Below are 18,233 nucleotides of genomic sequence, written 5' to 3'. Positions count from 1 at the left end.
GAGCCTTCTAGTCTGTCCTGCCAAAGCACTGCTGTGATATCCTCCCTGACAAGCAATGCAACACCCCCACCTCTTGCCCCTCCGATTCTATCACATCTGAAACAATGAAATCCTGGAATATTTAATTGCCAATCGCAACCCTCCTGCAACCATGTTTCACTGATCGCCACAACATCATACTTCCAGATGTCAATCCAGGCTCTAAGCTCATCCACCTTTCTTACAATGCTCCTAGCATTAAAATATACACATTTAAGGGACCCATCATTTCTTATTCTCAGTTTATTTCTTTTCCCTTCTTTCTCTCCTACATATTGGGTCTGAGTGTTTCCCTTTTCTGCCTCCTGCCTCACACACTGCCTATTAGCTATCTGTGTTTGAGTCCCTCCCCCCAACCGTACTAGTTTAAAGTCTCCGCAGTTATTTTAGCAAATCTCCCCGCCAGGATATTGGTTCCCCTCGGGTTCAGATACAACCCGTCCTTTTTGTACAGGTCATACTTCCCCCAGAAGAGGTCCCAATGATCCAGAAACTTGAAACCCTGCTCCCTGCACCAGTTCCTCAGCCACGTATTTATCCTCCACCTCACTCCATTCCTATTCTCACTATCGCATGGCACAGGCAGTGAGCCTGAGATTATTACTTTGGAAGTCCTTTTTTTTAACTCTCTTCCTAGCCCCCTGAATTCTCCTTTCAGGACCTCTTCCCTTATCCTACCTATATTGTTGGTACCTATATGTACCACGACCTCTGGCTCCTCTCCCTCCCCTTTCAGGATATCCTGGACACACTCAGACACATCCCGGACACCGGCACCAGGGAGGCAAACCACCATCCGGGTCTCCCGACTGCGTCCACAGAAACGCCTATCTGACCCCCTCACTATAGAGTCCCCTATTACTACTGCTCTCCTCTTCCTTTCCCTACCCTTCTGAGCAACAGGGACGGACTCCTTGCCAGAGGCCCGGGCACCGTCGTTGCCCCCAGGTAGGCTGTCCCCCCCAACAGTACTTAAACAGGAGTACTTATTTCCAAGGGGTACAGCCACCGGGGTACTCCCTAGTCCCTGCCTCTGTTCCTTGCCCCCCCTAACAGTGACCCACTTGTCTACCTCCCGTGGTCTAGGAGTGACCACCTCCCTGTAACTCCTATCTATAACCTCCTCACTCTCCCTGATCAGACGGAGGTCATCAATCTGCCGCTCCAGGTTCCTAATACGGTCCCTTAGGTGCCCCATCTCGTCACACCTGGCGCAGATGTGGATGTCTGGAAGACTATCAGACTCCCAGATTCCCCACATCTGACACCCAGAACAAAAAACTGCCCTGGCAGTCATACTCTCCAAACAAAGCTCCGCGCTCGGTTACTAAACCTACCGCCCGGCCGCTACTCCAACCGCTCCAACCGCCCACCCAAAAGAACTGAGTGATCTCCTGGGAGAGGCGAAAAACCGGATAAAAAACCCAGGCCAATTTGGGAAAAAATCCGGGAAATTCCTCTCCGACCCCAAGCTAGGCGATCGAAACTAGTCCGGGAGATCACACAGGTCTTACTCCTTACTATCCCCACACAATCCCCACACACTACTTCCCAAGCAACACAGCTTGGTGCTGCTTGCTGCTGCTTGCTGCTGCTACTGCTGCTTGCTCAAAGTATATTTAACACTTCAAATGGTTTCTCCATAAATCACCATTAATAGAACATAGAATAGTACAGCACAAGAACAAGCCCTTTGGCCCACAATGTCTGTACTGAACACGATACCACGCTTCACTAATGTCATCTGCCTGCACAATATCCATATCCCTCCATTCCTTGCCCATCCAAGTGCCTGTTTAAAAAGCCTCTTAAATGTTACTATTGTACCTGCTGCTACCAGTGCATTTCAGACACCCACCATCATCTGTGTAAAAAGAAAATTCCCCCGCACGTCTCCATTAAACTTTGTCCCTTCACATTAGTTATGCCCTGGTCTATGGCATTTTTACCCTGAAAAAATGGTTCTGACTGTCTATCCTATCCGAGCCTCTTATAATTTTATATACTTCTACCAGGTCTCCCCTCAGCCTCAGATGGTCCAGGGTGGTGAATGTGTGGAATTCATTGGCACAGAAGGCTGTGGAGGCCAAGTCAATGGATATTTTTAAGGCAGAGATAGATAAGATTCTTGATTAGTACGGGTGACAGGGGTTATGGGGGAGAAGGCAGGAGAATGGGGTTAAAAGGGAAAGATAGATCAGCCACGATTGAATGGTGGAGTAGACTTGATGGGCTGAATGGCCTAATTCAGCTCCTGTCACTTATGAAGATGAGAAAATTATCCAAGTTTGTTCAACCTCTTCTTACAACTGAAACCCTTTAAAGCAGGCAGCATTCTGGTCACCACTACTGCTCCCTCTCAAAAGCCCCCATTACAGTTCTGTAATGGACAACCAGAACTGTACGCAATAATAGTGAGACGAGAGTAGAGGTTAGGGCAATTCGTGAAAACAAAGTGTGCAGGAGGCAGATGCCCAAGCTTTGGGCACCACTCCAGGAGTTCAGTAGGCTAGCACTGCTGCATCACAGTACCAGAGACCTGGTTCAACCCTGACCTTAATTGCTATACATGTGTAGTTTGCACATTCTCACAGTGACAGCGTGGGTTTCCTCTGGATGTGCCGGTTTTCTCCCACCTTCCAAACATGTGCGGCTTGAAAGATGAATTGCACAGTATAAATTGCCCCTGGTGTATCGATGAGTGGTAGAATCTGGAGGGGGTTGTTGAGAATATGGGGCAAATAAAAATGGGATAAGTCCAGGATCAGTGTAGATGAGTGGTTGATGCTCAAAGACCTGAAGGGCATGTTTCTGTGCAATATGACTCTAGGACTTTATAACATCTGGGAGGTTAGGCCTGGGACCACACAATGGTGCAGCTGGTAGAGCCACTGCCTCACGGCACCAGACACCCAGATTCGATCCTGAACTCGGGTGCTCTCTGTGTGGAGTTTGCACGTTCTTCCCGCGACCACATGGGCTTCCTCCGGGTTCTCTGGTTTCCTCCCACATCCCAAGGACGTGCAGGCTTGTAGGTTAATTAGCTTTTATAATTTGCCCTTAGTGTATAGCAAAGATACTAGAGGAGCAAGATGAACCACTCCGTTGAAATCGCCTATACTGAAGTGTAGTACGCAAAGGAGCAGAACGTCCACCATTTTAGTAGGCAAACCCGCCGTTCGCTATGCCTCTCGCAGTGTAATCAATGTTTTGGGGAACAGTATGTGTGATGATACCATAAAAATGCAGAATATATCTCATCTATCAATTCACAGATTTTTGTTATTTTTCTTTTAAAATGTTTCTGCAAGTTTCTGCCTACTAAAATGGCGCCGTGACATACTACGATTTTTCCGGTCGAGTGGTCTCTCTTGCTCTGCTCGATTATCTTTGGTGTATACAGAGTGGATGAGAAAGTGGAATAACATTGAACAGGTCTGAACAGGTGATCAATGGTCAGCCGAGACTCAGTGAGGCGGACGGTCCGTTTCCACCCTGCATCTTTCAATCAATCAATTGTAGGAAGGAACTGCCGATGCTGATTTACTCCAAAGATAGACATAAAATGCTGGAGAAGGCTGAAGAGGTGTCCGAAGAAGAGTCTCGACCCGAAACGTCACCCATTTCTTCTCTCCAGAGATGCTGCCTGTCCTGCTGAGTTACTCCAGCATTTTGTGTCTATCTTCAGTTAAGGTATGCCTGCTTCATGTTTCAAGGCTTGCTCTGCCATTCGCAGGCCTCACCTCTGCAAATTATACCACACAAGTAATGTCAAAAAGAACTTTGAATGCCACTTGACGTCACTATTCACGCCCAGGGCTAATTTCAGGGAACATGCCCAGATAGTAATACACACCTTTGGTAAAGTTCTATTGCAATGTTTCTAAAGAAACATTGAGCTGCATGACATAACTTTCAGGCTGGCATCTGTAAAGAGTGGAAGTTCCAGTCCCAACACTTCTAAGCCACAAGAGAATACTCTAAAGACTTTCCATAAACACATTTCTCAACGGAAGTCTTACACCCTCCTTGTGTTATCTTGGTTCTGAATCTTTTCTGTGACTTATACGGGACATGTTTTTGTTCTAGTCTTAACTCAAATTTCCACAAACTCACTGCCCCTTCTCTCCCTATCACCTCCACAACCCTGAACACCACTGCCCCCCAACTTTTAATTTCACTCCATTTATCTTTTTTTTGTATACTCATGAATGTTTATCTCTTCTCACCAAACTCTACAAATTAGCATCTTGTATTCCAATGCCTTCCTCACCTGGTCTATTTTCTCATCCCCTTCCTCAATTTATTTTCTTACAATTCCAAGAATCGGCTATTGACTATTTTCTATTGCTCTACTGATGTCCACGGTTAACTTAACATCATTTCATTCTTTTTTTAAAAAAATTAGAGATACAGCGCAGAATCAGGCTCGTCGGCCCACCGGGTCCGCGCCACCCAGCGATCCCCGCGCATTAACACTATCCTACACCCACTAGGGACAATTTTTACATTTGCCCAGCCAATTAACCTACATACCTGTACGTCTTTGGAGTGTGGGAGGAAACCGAAGATCTCAGAGAAAACCCACGCGGGTCACGGGGAGAACGTACAAACTCCGTACAGACGGCGCCCGTAGTCAGGATCGAACTTGAGTCTCCGTCGCTGCATTCGCATTCGCTGTAAGGCAGCAACTCTACCGCTGCGCCACCGTGCTGCCGTACCTCTTCCTGCGACTGCGGGAGATGCAACAACTGCTCCTTTATTATTTCCTGCCCTCCAACCCAGTGTCCCAAAATCTATTCTCACGTGAAACAACAAATTTACTCTTTCCTTCCAAATCATTGTTAGTGAAATGGTCTCCTCTACAGAAGCCAAATGCAGTTGACATTCTTTTATAATTCAGTTACTCATTCTTACAGACGCTTGTGAAATAATAGTATTCTGCAGATTTGAATTAAATACCATTTCTGCATCATCTCTACAAGCTACAAAAGCACAGAAAACAATTGTCAGCAAACTTGATGAATGCACTGCATCAACAAAAACTGCAATAGCTACACATAACAACCCTTTAAATTCTTTATGCCACATATTGTGTAATATAGCCAGGTAAAAATAATTCTGTAAACATTGTTAATAATAAAGACTTAATATATTGGTTTAGTTTCGTGTCACATGTCGCATGTACCAAGGTACGGTGAAAAGCTTTTGTTGCGAGCTATCCAGTCAGCAGAAAGACAAAACATGATCACAATCGAGCCCATACAATACGTAAAGACCCCATACACTCAGAAACGACTTACCCTTTTCCTCCAATCCTTTGGAATTCCTGTTGGCAATCTAGCAACAGCTTTCAGAGCATCATACCACTGAAAACAAGGTATAACCATGGGTTAATTCAGCAAAAACAGTTTCAGAAAAGATTAACTTAACCTGCTGCAATAATCACTGAAAATGCAATTCAGCTTGAGGTAAAAATATTTTCCGGAGATTCTCTCTCTGTGCTTTAGAAGCTACTGTTTATGCCTGTGAAGATGGCCTTTCATGCTGGGAGCCATGTGAGACTTTGTGCAATTATCAATTTTCCGTGAATGTAGCTATTGTGTACTTAAAAGTGGTTGACATATCAACGCACTTTGGTCAAGCACAATATGTAACTGTGAAATTTTACAGTAGGAAATACATTGACTGTGCTGAGACCCAGTTGATCTCCTTAAATAGACACAAAATGCTGGAGCAACTCAGCGGGACAGGCAGCATCTGCGGATAGAAAGAATGGGTGACGTTTCGGGTCGAGACCATTCTTCAACCACGGACACGCCACTATAATGCCGGGTCTCACATCAGTTGCCACAGCATGATTGTGGTCTTGAAAGTCTTAAGTGGTTAAGAGACTTTGTCTTTAAGTAATTGGTAGTTCAGATCCTTGTTAAAGATTTCATTCTCTGATGGAGTCACTCATTCTTTTATTGCTCCTTCTTTATTGTCTTGCAGCTGTTGGCATTGGCTGTCTTTTTGCTTCTGCTCCTTGTTGAAGGAGTCCTCACGGTGTGCATGGTTTGAAAGACCTAGCATTTTAATCAGGTAACAATGAATGTCTATTGATTCACATCCAAGTCAGATGGTGTATACGTGGAAAAGAACTTGGTGATATTCCCAGGCACCTACTGCCCTTGGCCATGCTTTTAGTAGTCATGGAGATCGCAGGATTGGAAAATGCTGCCAAAGAGGCCATTGTGATGAAAACAAAAGCACAAAGGGCTGGAGTAACTCAGCAGGTCAGGCAGCATCTGGGCACGGATAGGTGGCGTGTCGGTCGGGTCAAGACCCTGCATCAGACTAATTGGGAGCTGGGACAGTCTGCCAATTATTAGATTAACAGGTGGGTGGGGGGAGTGGTTGTAGGCAGATGAGTGGACAAAGCTCAGACGATACAAAAGGGCGTAAGATAATGAGAGAAGAGGAATGAAATGTAAAGCCAGTGGAAGGGGTGTAGGTGGAATGGGGGGTTAAGATGGTTAGCAACTGGGAGATCCAGAAGGCCTGGGCCGACCGAGCGCAGATGCTCAACAAAAGTGTTGTGTGGTCTGCACTTAGTCTCACTGATGAACAGGATCACCTTGGGCATAGATGAGGTTAGAGGAGGTGCACGTGATCCTCTGCCTCAACTGGAAGTACTGATGTGGTTTCTGGATGGATGTGAGGGGGCAATGTATGGACAGATGTTACATCTCCTTCAGATGCAGGGGAAAGTACAGGAAGAGGGCATAGTTTGGGTGGGATGGGATGAGTGAACCAAGGAATTGCGGAGGAAGCAGTCTCTGTGAAAAGCAGAAAGGGGTGGGGGTGGGGAGATGTGGGTGGTGGTGGTGAGATCACGTTGAAGGTGAAGGCAATGTTGGAGAATGATGTGTTTGATTCAGAGGCTGGTGGGGTGAAAGGTAACACCTAGGAGAACTCTATCCTTGTTCTAACTGGGGGGGGGGGGGGGAGGGTAATAGAAACATTTTTTTTTCTTAGGCCCTGGTCCTCAGTCATGGCTGACCATGGGTGATGAACATACCCTTAAGGTATTAGGAGGTCTACTTACTATGGAGTGCATGGCCAAGGACCCACCATGAAAACCCTGCCTGTTATAGGCTGGATTGGTGAATTTCTGTAGAATACCATTAAATGCCAAGGAAGCCTCCCTGTTATATTGCAGGAGTATTTCCCTCAGCTTTTCAGCAACTAGGATACGTCGCCTTTGGCTTGGAATCTCCCTACTTTTGCAAATGGTGATTGTTTGCTGTGAATGGTGTTTAGCAGTCAGTCATAAAAACCCAGTGTTGCAAATGTTTGGAAGCTCGGATTGTTTCATGGTCTGAAGAAGTGTCAAGTGAGCAAACCCCCTCTCAATCATCAATTACCCCATTTCAGATCCTCTGATGAAGGGAACGTTATGGGGGAACACAGGAGGAAGACTATTACCACAAGGACATCCAACAGTAATGTCGGTGGGTTGAAATAATTAGCAGGCACTCTCTAATTCATATCCAGAGTCACCTTTTCTAAAGTCTGAAGAATGGTCTCCACCCAAAAAGTCACCTATTGCTTCTCTCCATACATGCTACATGACCCGCTGAGTTACTCCAGCATTTTGTGTCTATCTGTTTATCTACCACCCTTCCTGTATTCCCAGTTATGACTTTAGTCACTGGGTTAATATTTGGCATCTGTGGAAGAATGTCAAAAGGAGTCCAGTACCTGTTGAAACCCATGCTTGCTCAGGGATGGCTCGATTGTGAATTTCAACTTTGTATCGACGCCTAAATGGGGACAAAGTTAAAAACGTTAGTGCCAAAGAGAAATGTACAATGTCTCAAAATAAATGCGGCGTGCATGCAAGGAGGAGCAGATTCGATGTGCAGGAAGGAACTGCAGATGCTGGTTTACAATAGACAATAGACAATAGACAATAGGTGCAGGAGGAGGCCATTCAGCCCTTCGAGCCAGCACCACCATTCAATGCGATCATGGCTGATCACTCTCAATCAGTACCCCGTTCCTGCCTTCTCCCCATACCCCCTCACTCCGCTATCCTTAAGAGCTCTATCCAGCTCTCTCTTGAAAGCATCCAACGAACTGGCCTCCACTGCCTTCTGAGGCAGAGAATTCCACACCTTCACCACTCTCTGACTGAAAAAGTTCTTCCTCATCTCCGTTCTAAATGGCCTACCCCTTATTCTTAAACTGTGGCCCCTTGTTCTGGACTCCCCCAACATTGGGAACATGTTTCCTGCCTCTAATGTGTCCAATCCCCTAATTATCAATAAGATCCCCCCTCATCCTTCTAAATTCCAGTGTATACAAGCCTAATTGCTCCAGCCTTTCAACATACGACAGTCCCGCCATTCCGGGAATTAACCTAGTGAACCTACGCTGCATGCCCTCAATAGCAAGAATATCCTTCCTCAAATTAACCCAAAGATAGACACAAAATGCAGGAGTAACACAGTGGGACAGGCAGGATCTCTGGAGAGGAGGAGTGGGTAACATTTCGGGTCGAGGCCTTTCTTCAGAGTATAGGAAGGGTGGTTATCGACAAAAGGCGGAGAGGGCTGACCAATTATTTCAACCCTCGGATACTGCTGAAGAGGGGTCACGACCCGAAACGCCACCCATTGCTTCAGGGCAGTAGATTCACTTGGCAGTGAGCTGTCAGAATAAGGGGCCACAGTTTAAAAATAAGGGGTAGGCCATTTAGAACTGAGATGTGGAAAAACCTTTTTCAGTCAGAGTTGTGAATCTGTGGAATTCTCTGCCTCAGAAGGCAGTGGAGGCCAATTCTCTGAATGCATTCAAGAGAGAGCTAGATGGAGCTCTTAAGGATAGTGTAGTCAGGGGGTATGGGGGAGAAGGCAGGAACGGGGTACTGATTGAGAATGATCCGCCATAATCCGAATGATCCGCCTCAGAGGGCAGTGGAGGCCAATTCTCTGAATGCATTCAAGAGAGAGCTGGATAGAGCACTTAAGGATAGCAGAGTCAGGGGGTATGGGGGAGAAGGCAGGAATGGGGTACTGATTGAGAATGATCAGCCATGATCACATTGAATGGCGGTGCTGGCTCGAAGGGCCGAATGGCCAACTCCTGCACCTGTTGTCTATTGACTGTCAGCTCCACTAATGTGACCGTTTGTCCTGTAGTCATTGTCTGTCAAAGCACCAAGTCCAGGTTGTTGTCGCTGCCCCTACACTGCCCTCTCGCCAAGCCTCACACCACCTTCAGTGGCCCCACTGATACCCAGGCTGGCTGGGGTGTGCGGTGACTGGGCGGCCCACCCTGAGCTGTCCAGAGAGCACCAGGTGCTGAACGCCGCGCTGTTGTCAGTCAGTCCCAGTGGATGCGGGCGGTGGATCAACAAAGCTGCTCGTCATTGCGCTGGGCCAAGTGAGGGCGGGTTGCGTTCAAACACCTCTGCTCCCCACAGCTCGCCTGTACGTGGCTGCAAACCCTCCCAGGCCCCGAGCACAGCTGTTTGTAAACACAAACACCTATGGGCACCTTTAACCGTGCAGAATCCGGCCAGCCACTTCTTGCCTCTTTGTGCAGACATGTCCAAGCTCACAGCCAAACCTCCCGGCCCCTGCCAAACATGGATCTACGGCACTCGGCTCCCCTCCACCCCCACACCCCACACCCCCTCCTGAAGATGCCGCCTCCGGGCACTCGCAGATCCTGCTGGTTCACACACACAGGCAATGAGAAAGCATCAACACCCCCATCAACAGCCAGCCGCACAATAACAGTGATGGCAAACACGCCGCCTCCTACTGCGGCCCTTTGCAACCCACCGCCGACAATAGAATAACCACAGGTCGAGGACGATGCTTATATGTGGGGAAGTGGATGTTGCTAAGGGTGCATTAACCCCCTGGCACTGCCCTGCCCGGCCCTGCCCTGCTCGGCTGTGAGCCTCACACAATGCAATGGAGCTTGCACACAAGGTGTCCCTGTAGCTTGTACAAGGAGGGGGAGAGAGAGAGAGAGACTTCACCTGGCTCCAGTGTGCACAGCAGCCGGGGAGCGGTCCGGGCGATGCAGCTCCGCTTTTTCAGGACGTTGCTGATGATGTTGGTCATGCTGGCTGTGCTTTGCCTCTTCAAACACTTCCCAATACGTTTGCCTGAAGACTGGGACTGTTTGCCCTTTTTCATTCCGTATCCTGGTTCCGAGCACAAGCCCCTTATCCCCTGGAAGCAGATCCCGTTTGTGTGGACCGTCCAGGTAGGCGCCCAGTCCCCGGCTTCCTAATTCCCAGCTCCCTTGTGGTTCCTTCTGCTCGATGCCCAGAGCTAGCAGAGGCAGGCCAGCGTTAGCGTCTTTGTCGGGGGATATATCTGCAGTGCACCACTCGTAACACGGTGGAATCACTGCAATCGCTGTGACCGCCCACCTTTACACAGCATCACTACACGACTATGGCTCCTCGCAGACCAACTGCGCCTCCCTCACCCCACGCCCCCGGCAACGGAGCACAGCAATATCCTGGTGTAGTTAAAGTAGACTTCCCCAAAACCAGCCACCAATGTCTCTGCTGCCTACAGGTAACAATACCGTCACCTTCTAGTCAACGTTGCCAATAATGAACGCTGGGAATATTTACGTGTTGTAATCTCATGCATTAACGTGGTTTAATTGGAAGACGTCAAATTCTGAGAGTGTAAGAAAATAACTGCAGATGCTGGTACAAATCGAAGGTATTTATTCACAAAATGCTGGAGTAACTCAGCAGGTCAGGCAGCATCTCAGGAGAAAGGAATGGGCGACGTTTCGGGTCGAGACCCTTCTGCTTCTTCTGAGAGAGGACCTCCAGGAATTAAAATCGCAATTCATTCCCATCTCTCTCGCAGCAGCAGCAGCAAATGCCTAGTGTCTCTCTCACTCCCTTGCATAAATAAACATGGGGCCAAACCTCTGCGATACACATCGAATGTGGTTTCCAAACAAATGGTCCTTGTAATATAACACCTCGTCTGCCCCAAACGACGAACCCCGCCCCCGCACCGCACTCTCACACACACACACACGTCTTCTGTTCATAATAGTCTATTGCAAAGTTGAAGATATTAGCACGACTAAACTAAAAACACTGACGTATTCAGTAACCACCAATAACGTATCACAGTGGAAATATGTCCAGATTACAGATACTGCAGCACTTCATAAAATGCCCCAGTTAAATCAGAATCCAATTACATTTAAGAAATTTCAGGTGCTGGAAAATGCACTTCCAAACGTTGTGAAAAGGCCACAGTTGCACCTCAAATAACCCCCAAGGTTATTTAAAAATCATGTTTTTCTCACACATTTTAATATAAACCTTTGTATCGAGAGATACAGAGCTGCGAATGGTGAAAGGCCTGGATAGAGTGGATGTGGAGAGCATGTTTCCACTAGCGGGAGAGTCCAGGACTCGAGGCCATAGCCTCAGAATGGGGTAGGAGCTGCTTTACATCCTCGCTGTCCACCCTGGGTGGGTCTGCCGAACTGGCAAATTCTGCAGCAAAGCTGCTTTGAAGCACCAATTGCCACTTTTGATTGTTGTAGTTGACATTCAAAGAAAGAAAGCCTCAGAATAAAGGGACTACCTTTTTGAAAAGAGACGAGGAGGCATTTCTTTGGTCGGAGGGTGGTGAATCTGTGGGATTCACTGCCACACAAGGCTGTGGAGGTCATCAATGGATATGTTTGAGGTGGAGATTGATAGGTTCTTGATTAGTAAGGATGTCAAGGATTATGGGGAGAAGGCAGGAGAATGGGGTTAGGAGGGAGAGATAGATCAGCCATGATTGAATGGTAGAGTAGACTTGATGGGCCGAATGGCCTAATTCTGCTCCAACAACTTATGTGCTTATTACATTATATTTCCTAAGTAGAAAATTGTTATTAATTTGATAGACGATGATTCAGGACAATGACATGTAAGCTTGGCACGTATGAGGTGTTGTGCTTTGGGAGGTCGTATACAAAGATACTAGAGGAACAAGATGGACCACTCCATTGAAATCGCTTACACTGAAGCGTAGTACGCAAAGGAGTGCAACGGCCACCATTTTAGTAAGCAAAACCCTCTGCTCGCTATGCCTCTCGCAGTGGAATCAGTGTTTTGGGGGAACAGTATGTGTGATGATACCATTAAAATGCAGAATATATCTCATCTGTCAATTCACAGATTTCTATCTTTATTTTAAAATGTTTCTGCAAGTTTCTGCCTACTAAAATGATGCTTTGACATGCTATGGTTTTTAGGGTCGGGTGGTCTATCTTGCTCTGCTCGATTATCTTTGGTCGTATTTTAGGGGAAAGTATACTGTTATAAATATAAGGGGAAAGACAATTATCACCATTAATGGACAGAGGGATATTAGGGTCCAAGTTCATTGGTCCCTGAAAGTGGCCACACCATAACAGGTATAACAGGTATAACAGAGCTTTATTTGTCGTTCGGTACCGAAGTACCGAACGAAACTACATAGCAGTCATAGAAAAAAAAAAAAAAAGAACACAAGACACATAACCCCAACACAAACGTCCATCACAGTGACTCCAAACACCCCCTCACTGTGATGGAGGCAACAAAACTTCCCCTCTCTTCCCCACGGCCACGGACAGACAGCTCGTCCCCGACCGACCCGCACAGTCCCCGCACCGGGCGCTGAAACGTCTCGCGGCCGAACCGGGCGATGAAAGGCCCGCGACCAAGCCTTGCGCAGCTAAGTCCCGCAGCCGAGCCGCACCAGCGGTGAAAAGTCCCGCAGCCGAGCCGCACCGGGCGGTGTTAAGCCCCGCAGCCGAGCTGCACCGGGCGGTGTTAAGCCCCGCAGCCGAGCTGCACCGGGCGATGTAAAGTAAAGTCCCGCAGCCGAGTTGCACCGGGCGGTGTTAAGCCCCGCAGCCGAGCTGCACCGGGCGATGTAAGTCCAGCGGCCGAGCCGCACCGGGGGATGTTAGGCGCCGCAGCCGAGCCGCACCCCGCGCCGTGAGGAAGAGAAAAGTTCCCCACACCCACCCACCCACACCCACCCCCCACATACCACCACCCCCTCCCACACATACACAACCAAAAAAATATATATAAAAATCATCCCAACACCGACACTCAACAAAAAAAAGACGGACAGACTGCTAGTCAGCCGCTGCCGTTAGAGTAGAAGAGAAGGCATACTGCTTACCTTCATGGGTCAGGGCATTGAGTATAAGAGTCAGAAAGAGTCAGAAAGTCACAACGCAGCTTCATGGGATGTTGGTTAGGTAGCATTTGGAGTATTGTGTATAGTTCTGGCCATCCCATTGCAGGAAAGATGTGGGAGGATGTGGAGGCTTTGAGAGAGTGCAGAAGAGGCTTTACCAGAATACTGCCCAGTTCTCCCTCTATCTTCCTGTCTCCACCTATATCCTTCCTTTGTCTCGCCCCCCCTGACATCAGTCTGAAGAAAGGTCTCGACCCGAAACGTCACCCATTCCTTCTCTCCTGAGATGCTGCCTGACCTGCTGAGTTACTCCAGCATTTTGGGAAATAAATGCCTAGATTAAGGGTATCAGCCAAGAAGGAGAGGTTGGGTTAACTTGGATTGTTTTCTCGGGGGTGTCAGAGGCTGACGGGAGACCTGACAGAAGTTTATAAAATTATGAGAGGCAGAGATAGGATAGACTATCAGGACCATCTCGCAAGGTAGAAATGTCAAAGATGAGAGGGCATAACTGTAAAGGTGAAGGGGGCAAAGTTTAAAGGAGATGTGCAGGGTAAGTTTATTTTGCTTTTACACAGAGGATGGTGGGTGCCTGGAACACACCACTGGGGTGGTGGCGGAGGCAGATGGTGACATTTAAAAGGCTTTTATATGGCCAATATGGATGTGTAGGGATACGGATTATGTGCAGGCAGATGAAACATAGAAACATAGAAAATAGGTGCAGGAGTAGGCCATTCGGCCCTTCGAGCCTGCACCGTCATTCAATATGATCATGGCTGATCATCCAGCTCAGTAGCCTGTACCTGCCTTCTCTCCATACCCCCTGATCCCTTTAGCAAAAAGGGCCACATCTAACTCCCTCTTAAATATAGCCAATGAACTGGCCTCAACTACCTTCTGTGGCAGAGAATTCCACAGACTCACCACTCTCTGTGCGATTAGTTTAGCTTGGCATCATGAGGGCTATGTTCTATGTTCTATGTTCTATGTTCTAAAACAGCAACAACAATTTGCATTTCAAAGGCCTCTTTGACAGAGGAAAAGGTTTATGGAGGAATGGAGGCAAACAAAATGGCTGATAAGCCATAGAAGGCGATGACACAAGGACAGTTGCCTCAAAACCTTGGTGAGAGGCATGCTTTAAATGGAAAGAGAGAGATGCGAGAAGCAGGAGAACATTAGAGAGCCTGTAGACAGGAACCTGGTGCCAAGGCCTTGTTTAAGGGGTGAGAGTACAATCAGTTGGTGCTTCCACAACAAAGAAAGGTACTTTTCTATTGAGCAAAAAAAAAAACTGCTGGAAAAACTCTGTGGCATCAGGTGTGAAGGAAAATGGACAGTCAACATGTCAGGTCGAGACCTTCCCTCTGGACTACTACTCCCCTGAACCTCTTCTTGATGCTAGGGTAGTACTGCAATGTTGCAGTGGTACTGCAATACAGTGAAGAGTTTTCGCATGCACAGGGACAGAAACAGTTACGGTAAAACCAAACCTGCATCTGCAGGCAGGTGTCTGCAGAGCTAACTTATGGGATGGTGTTGTGCAAAGGCAGAGAACAGCTTTCCAACCAAAAACAATTGATCTTCAACTGTCAAGAGATGTAAAGGGCCACAGTGTCTAATCACCAGTCTACAGTGGCGGCGCCTAACGGCAGCGGCTCACTAGCAGTCTGTTCGTCTTTTTTCCTTTTTTTTTGTTGTGTGTCGGTGTTGGGATGGTTTTTATATATTTTTTTGGTTGTGTATGTGTGGGAGGGGGTGGTGGTGTGGGGGGGGGGGGGGGGGACTTTTCTCTTCCTCACGGCGTGGGGTGCGGCTCGGCTGCGGGGCCTAACATCGCCCGATGCGGCTTGGCCGCTGGACTTTACATCGCCCGGTGCGGCTTGGCCGCTGGACTTAACAGTGCCCGGTGCAGCTCGGCCGCTGGACTTAACATCGGCCGGTGCGGCTCGGCTGCGGGACTTAACATCGCCCGGTGCGGCTCGGCTGCGGGACTTAACATCGCCCGGTGCAGCTCGGCTGCGGGTCTTTTCATCGCTGGTGCGGCTCGGCCACGGGACTTAACATCGCTGGTGCGGCTCGACCACGGGACTTTACATCGCCCGGTGCGGCTCGGCCACTGGACTTAGCTGCGCAAGGCTTGGTCGCGGGCCTTTCATCGCCCGGTTCGGCCGCGGGACGTTTCAGCGCCTGGTGCGGGGACTGTGCGGGTCAGTCGGGGACGAGCTGTCTGTCCGTGGACGTGGGGAAGAGAGTGGAAGTTTTGTTGCCTCCATCACAGTGAGGGGGTGTTTGGAGTCACTGTGATGGACGTTTGTGTTGGGGTTATGTGTCTTGTGTTCTTTTTTTCTATGACTGCTATGTAGTTTCGTTCGGTACTTCGGTGCCGAACGACAAATAAAGCTCTGTTATACCTGTTATACCTGTTATACCTGGTATACAGAGTCTTGCCAGCATTCTGTTTTCTTTCCTTTCACCTGAACCTGTTGTACTTTCAATCTTGCAGGTAGACACACAATGCTGGAGTAACTCAGCGGGTCATGCAGCATCTCGGTAGAGAAGGAATGGGTGACGTTTCGGGTCGAGACCCTTCTTCAGTCTGAAGAAGGGTCTCGACCCGAAACGTCACCCATTCCTTCTCTCCCGAGATGCTGCATGACCTGCTGAGTTACTCCAGCATTGTGTGTCTACCTTTGATTTTAACCAGCATCTGCAGTTTTTTTCCAAGTACTTTCAATCTCTGTCCCTTCAGCTTATTTTTTAAGGTTCTTTCAATGTTTCTGAATATTTCTTCCTCCCCTGGTCTCATTGTTGCACACTCGATTACCATTCATATTCCTTTATCTTTGATTTAGATTTAATCTAACAATGGTACAAGCAATCTTGAATTGGCAAACTGCAATCTGGACTTAAGATTCAAACTGCAACGTAAATTATTGCTGAGTTACATTTGAATTTGATTATCAGTGTGGTAGCATGTCAATTTAGGGCGGCATGGTGGCGTAGCAGTAGAGCTACTGCCTTACAGCGTCAGAGACACGGGTTCAATACTGACTATGGGTGCTGTCTGTATGGAGTTTGTACGTTTTCCTCGTGACCTGCTTGGGTTTTCGCCGAGATTTTCAGTTTCTTCCCACACTCCAAAGATGTACAGTTTTGTGGGTTAATTGGCTTGGTGCAAATGTAAAATTGTCCCTCGTGTGTGTAGGGTAGTGTTAATGTGTGGGGATCGCTAGTCAGTGCGGACTCAGTGGGCCAAAGGGCCCGTTTCCGCTCTGTATCTCCAAACTAAAATTTTGGCAGAGTAATTCAATGCAGGACTTGCCATGAATTTTTCCGAAAGGTAAATTTATATATTTAAAATTTAGATCAATAATTCCTTTATTTGGGAAAAAGTATCAACATTCCTCCTTATTGTTTTCTGGGTGGGTTCTTCATTTACTTGCACATTGTATTCATCAATCCAATCTAATCTAAAGCTTCCCTGATGATGAAGCTGCTAAAAGCCTGAGGTAACCAAGCCATAAAGGTTTAAACTGAGGGTTTGCAAGGAGTGCATGGCTGCCCACCTCAGACACAGTGGGCCCAGAAACAATTCTCTGACGGGTTTAAACAGAGAGTTTGTGACTGCAGGCTGCAAACTCTGCAGTCAAAAAAGCAGGAAATATATATTTTTGGGATGTTTACCCCCAACTTCCTGGTCCAAAGATAAGCTATTGGCTTCCTCCACCATAAAAAAGCACAATGGCCAGGAAATTCTTCTGCACGAGCAAAGACATAATAGATTGACAGCACAGTGGCTGAGTGCTTCAGAATTTCATTGCTTAAGAACCAACAGAGTTTGTGCAATAATACAGCCCTGAATGTCTAATGTACACACTGAAATATTCCCTCCTTCCTTAAAGAGTACCCACGCAGCTGGACACATCAGACTGTGATCTGATCAAGTAAGTCCTCTTTAAGTATCAATGAAAGATGTCTCATATTCACTGTGAAGACTTGGTTCAGCATGTGCACTTCCTCCGGCCTTGTCTATTGTTTTCAATTCTCTTGATATCAGCAAGATGAAAGGTAGATTAGGCAATCACTTTGCCAAGCAACCGTGCTTTGTTTGCAAAGGCCATCTGGATCAGTCAGATGCCAGCCATTTTAAATTCATCTTCCCTTTCTCACATCAGTCTGTCTGTCCTCAGCCTCCTCCACTCCCAGGGTGTTCTGCCTGGTAGTCCATAACTCATTGGCATGAACATTGCAACCCTCAATTTCACATAATCTGCAACCCTTCTCTTCCTTTCTCTCTCGTTGTTATCCACAGAGGTCCCTTCACACACACCCTTCCTTCCAACACCCCTCCCCCAACCTCTATCCCCCTTCCATATGGTTCCATCTCCTATCTCCACACACTCAACCCAGTAGGTCACCCTACTGTTCCCATATACCCACCATCCCTTCCCCATCCGGTTTCATTCATTGCCTTCCCGTCTTATTAGATTCCATGATATGTAGCCCTTTATTGTCTGTACTCATCACCTCCCAACCTCTGATGTTATCTCCACCCTTCTCTCTACCACCTGGCTCCTTCTGTCCATCAGTACAAGGGGAGATGGCTTATATAACTGGCATCCTTATCTGGATTCACCCACTGCTTGCCACTTCTTGTCTCATCCATCCCCCTCACCTCTAAATGTAGGCCATCTCCCCTTATACACTCTCAGTTTTTCTGCGGGGTCTCGACATCCCAAAAATGTTGACCATCTCTTTGCATCCGTAGGCGCAGCCTGACCTTCTGAGTTCATCCAGCAGCTCTTTTTATTTTGCTTCTGCGTACATTTCCTGCATTGATTTCTAATAGTTTTTTTTAGAGATACAGCGTGGAAACAGGCCCTTTCGGCCCACCAGGTCCGTGCCGACCAGCGATGCCCACATATTAACACGATCCTATACCCACTAGGGACA

General features: G+C 47.6%; 1 protein-coding gene across 2 annotated transcripts in view; it reads right to left on the bottom strand.

Annotated features, from left to right (window-relative positions):
• tbc1d30 (TBC1 domain family, member 30) overlaps positions 1–18,233 on the bottom strand; it is a 76,196-nt gene that overhangs the window by 42,729 nt on the left and 15,234 nt on the right. The window contains exons 1-3 of one of the 2 annotated variants that reach the window (XM_078416642.1): positions 10,079–10,512; positions 7,786–7,847; positions 5,343–5,408 (exon numbers count right to left, since the gene is read on the bottom strand). In XM_078416642.1, the coding sequence (XP_078272768.1) occupies positions 5,343–5,408; positions 7,786–7,847; positions 10,079–10,238 (288 nt within the window). In that variant the 5' untranslated portion in view covers positions 10,239–10,512. Of the gene's footprint in view, positions 1–5,342; positions 5,409–7,785; positions 7,848–10,078; positions 10,513–18,233 lie in introns of those variants that run through there. The other variant, XM_078416643.1, reaches the window with a different exon arrangement.

This window comes from Rhinoraja longicauda, chromosome 20 (assembly GCF_053455715.1).
Source record: "Rhinoraja longicauda isolate Sanriku21f chromosome 20, sRhiLon1.1, whole genome shotgun sequence".
Classification (NCBI taxonomy): Eukaryota; Metazoa; Chordata; class Chondrichthyes; order Rajiformes; family Arhynchobatidae; genus Rhinoraja; species Rhinoraja longicauda.
This window is presented reverse-complemented; position numbering and strand designations above follow the sequence as displayed.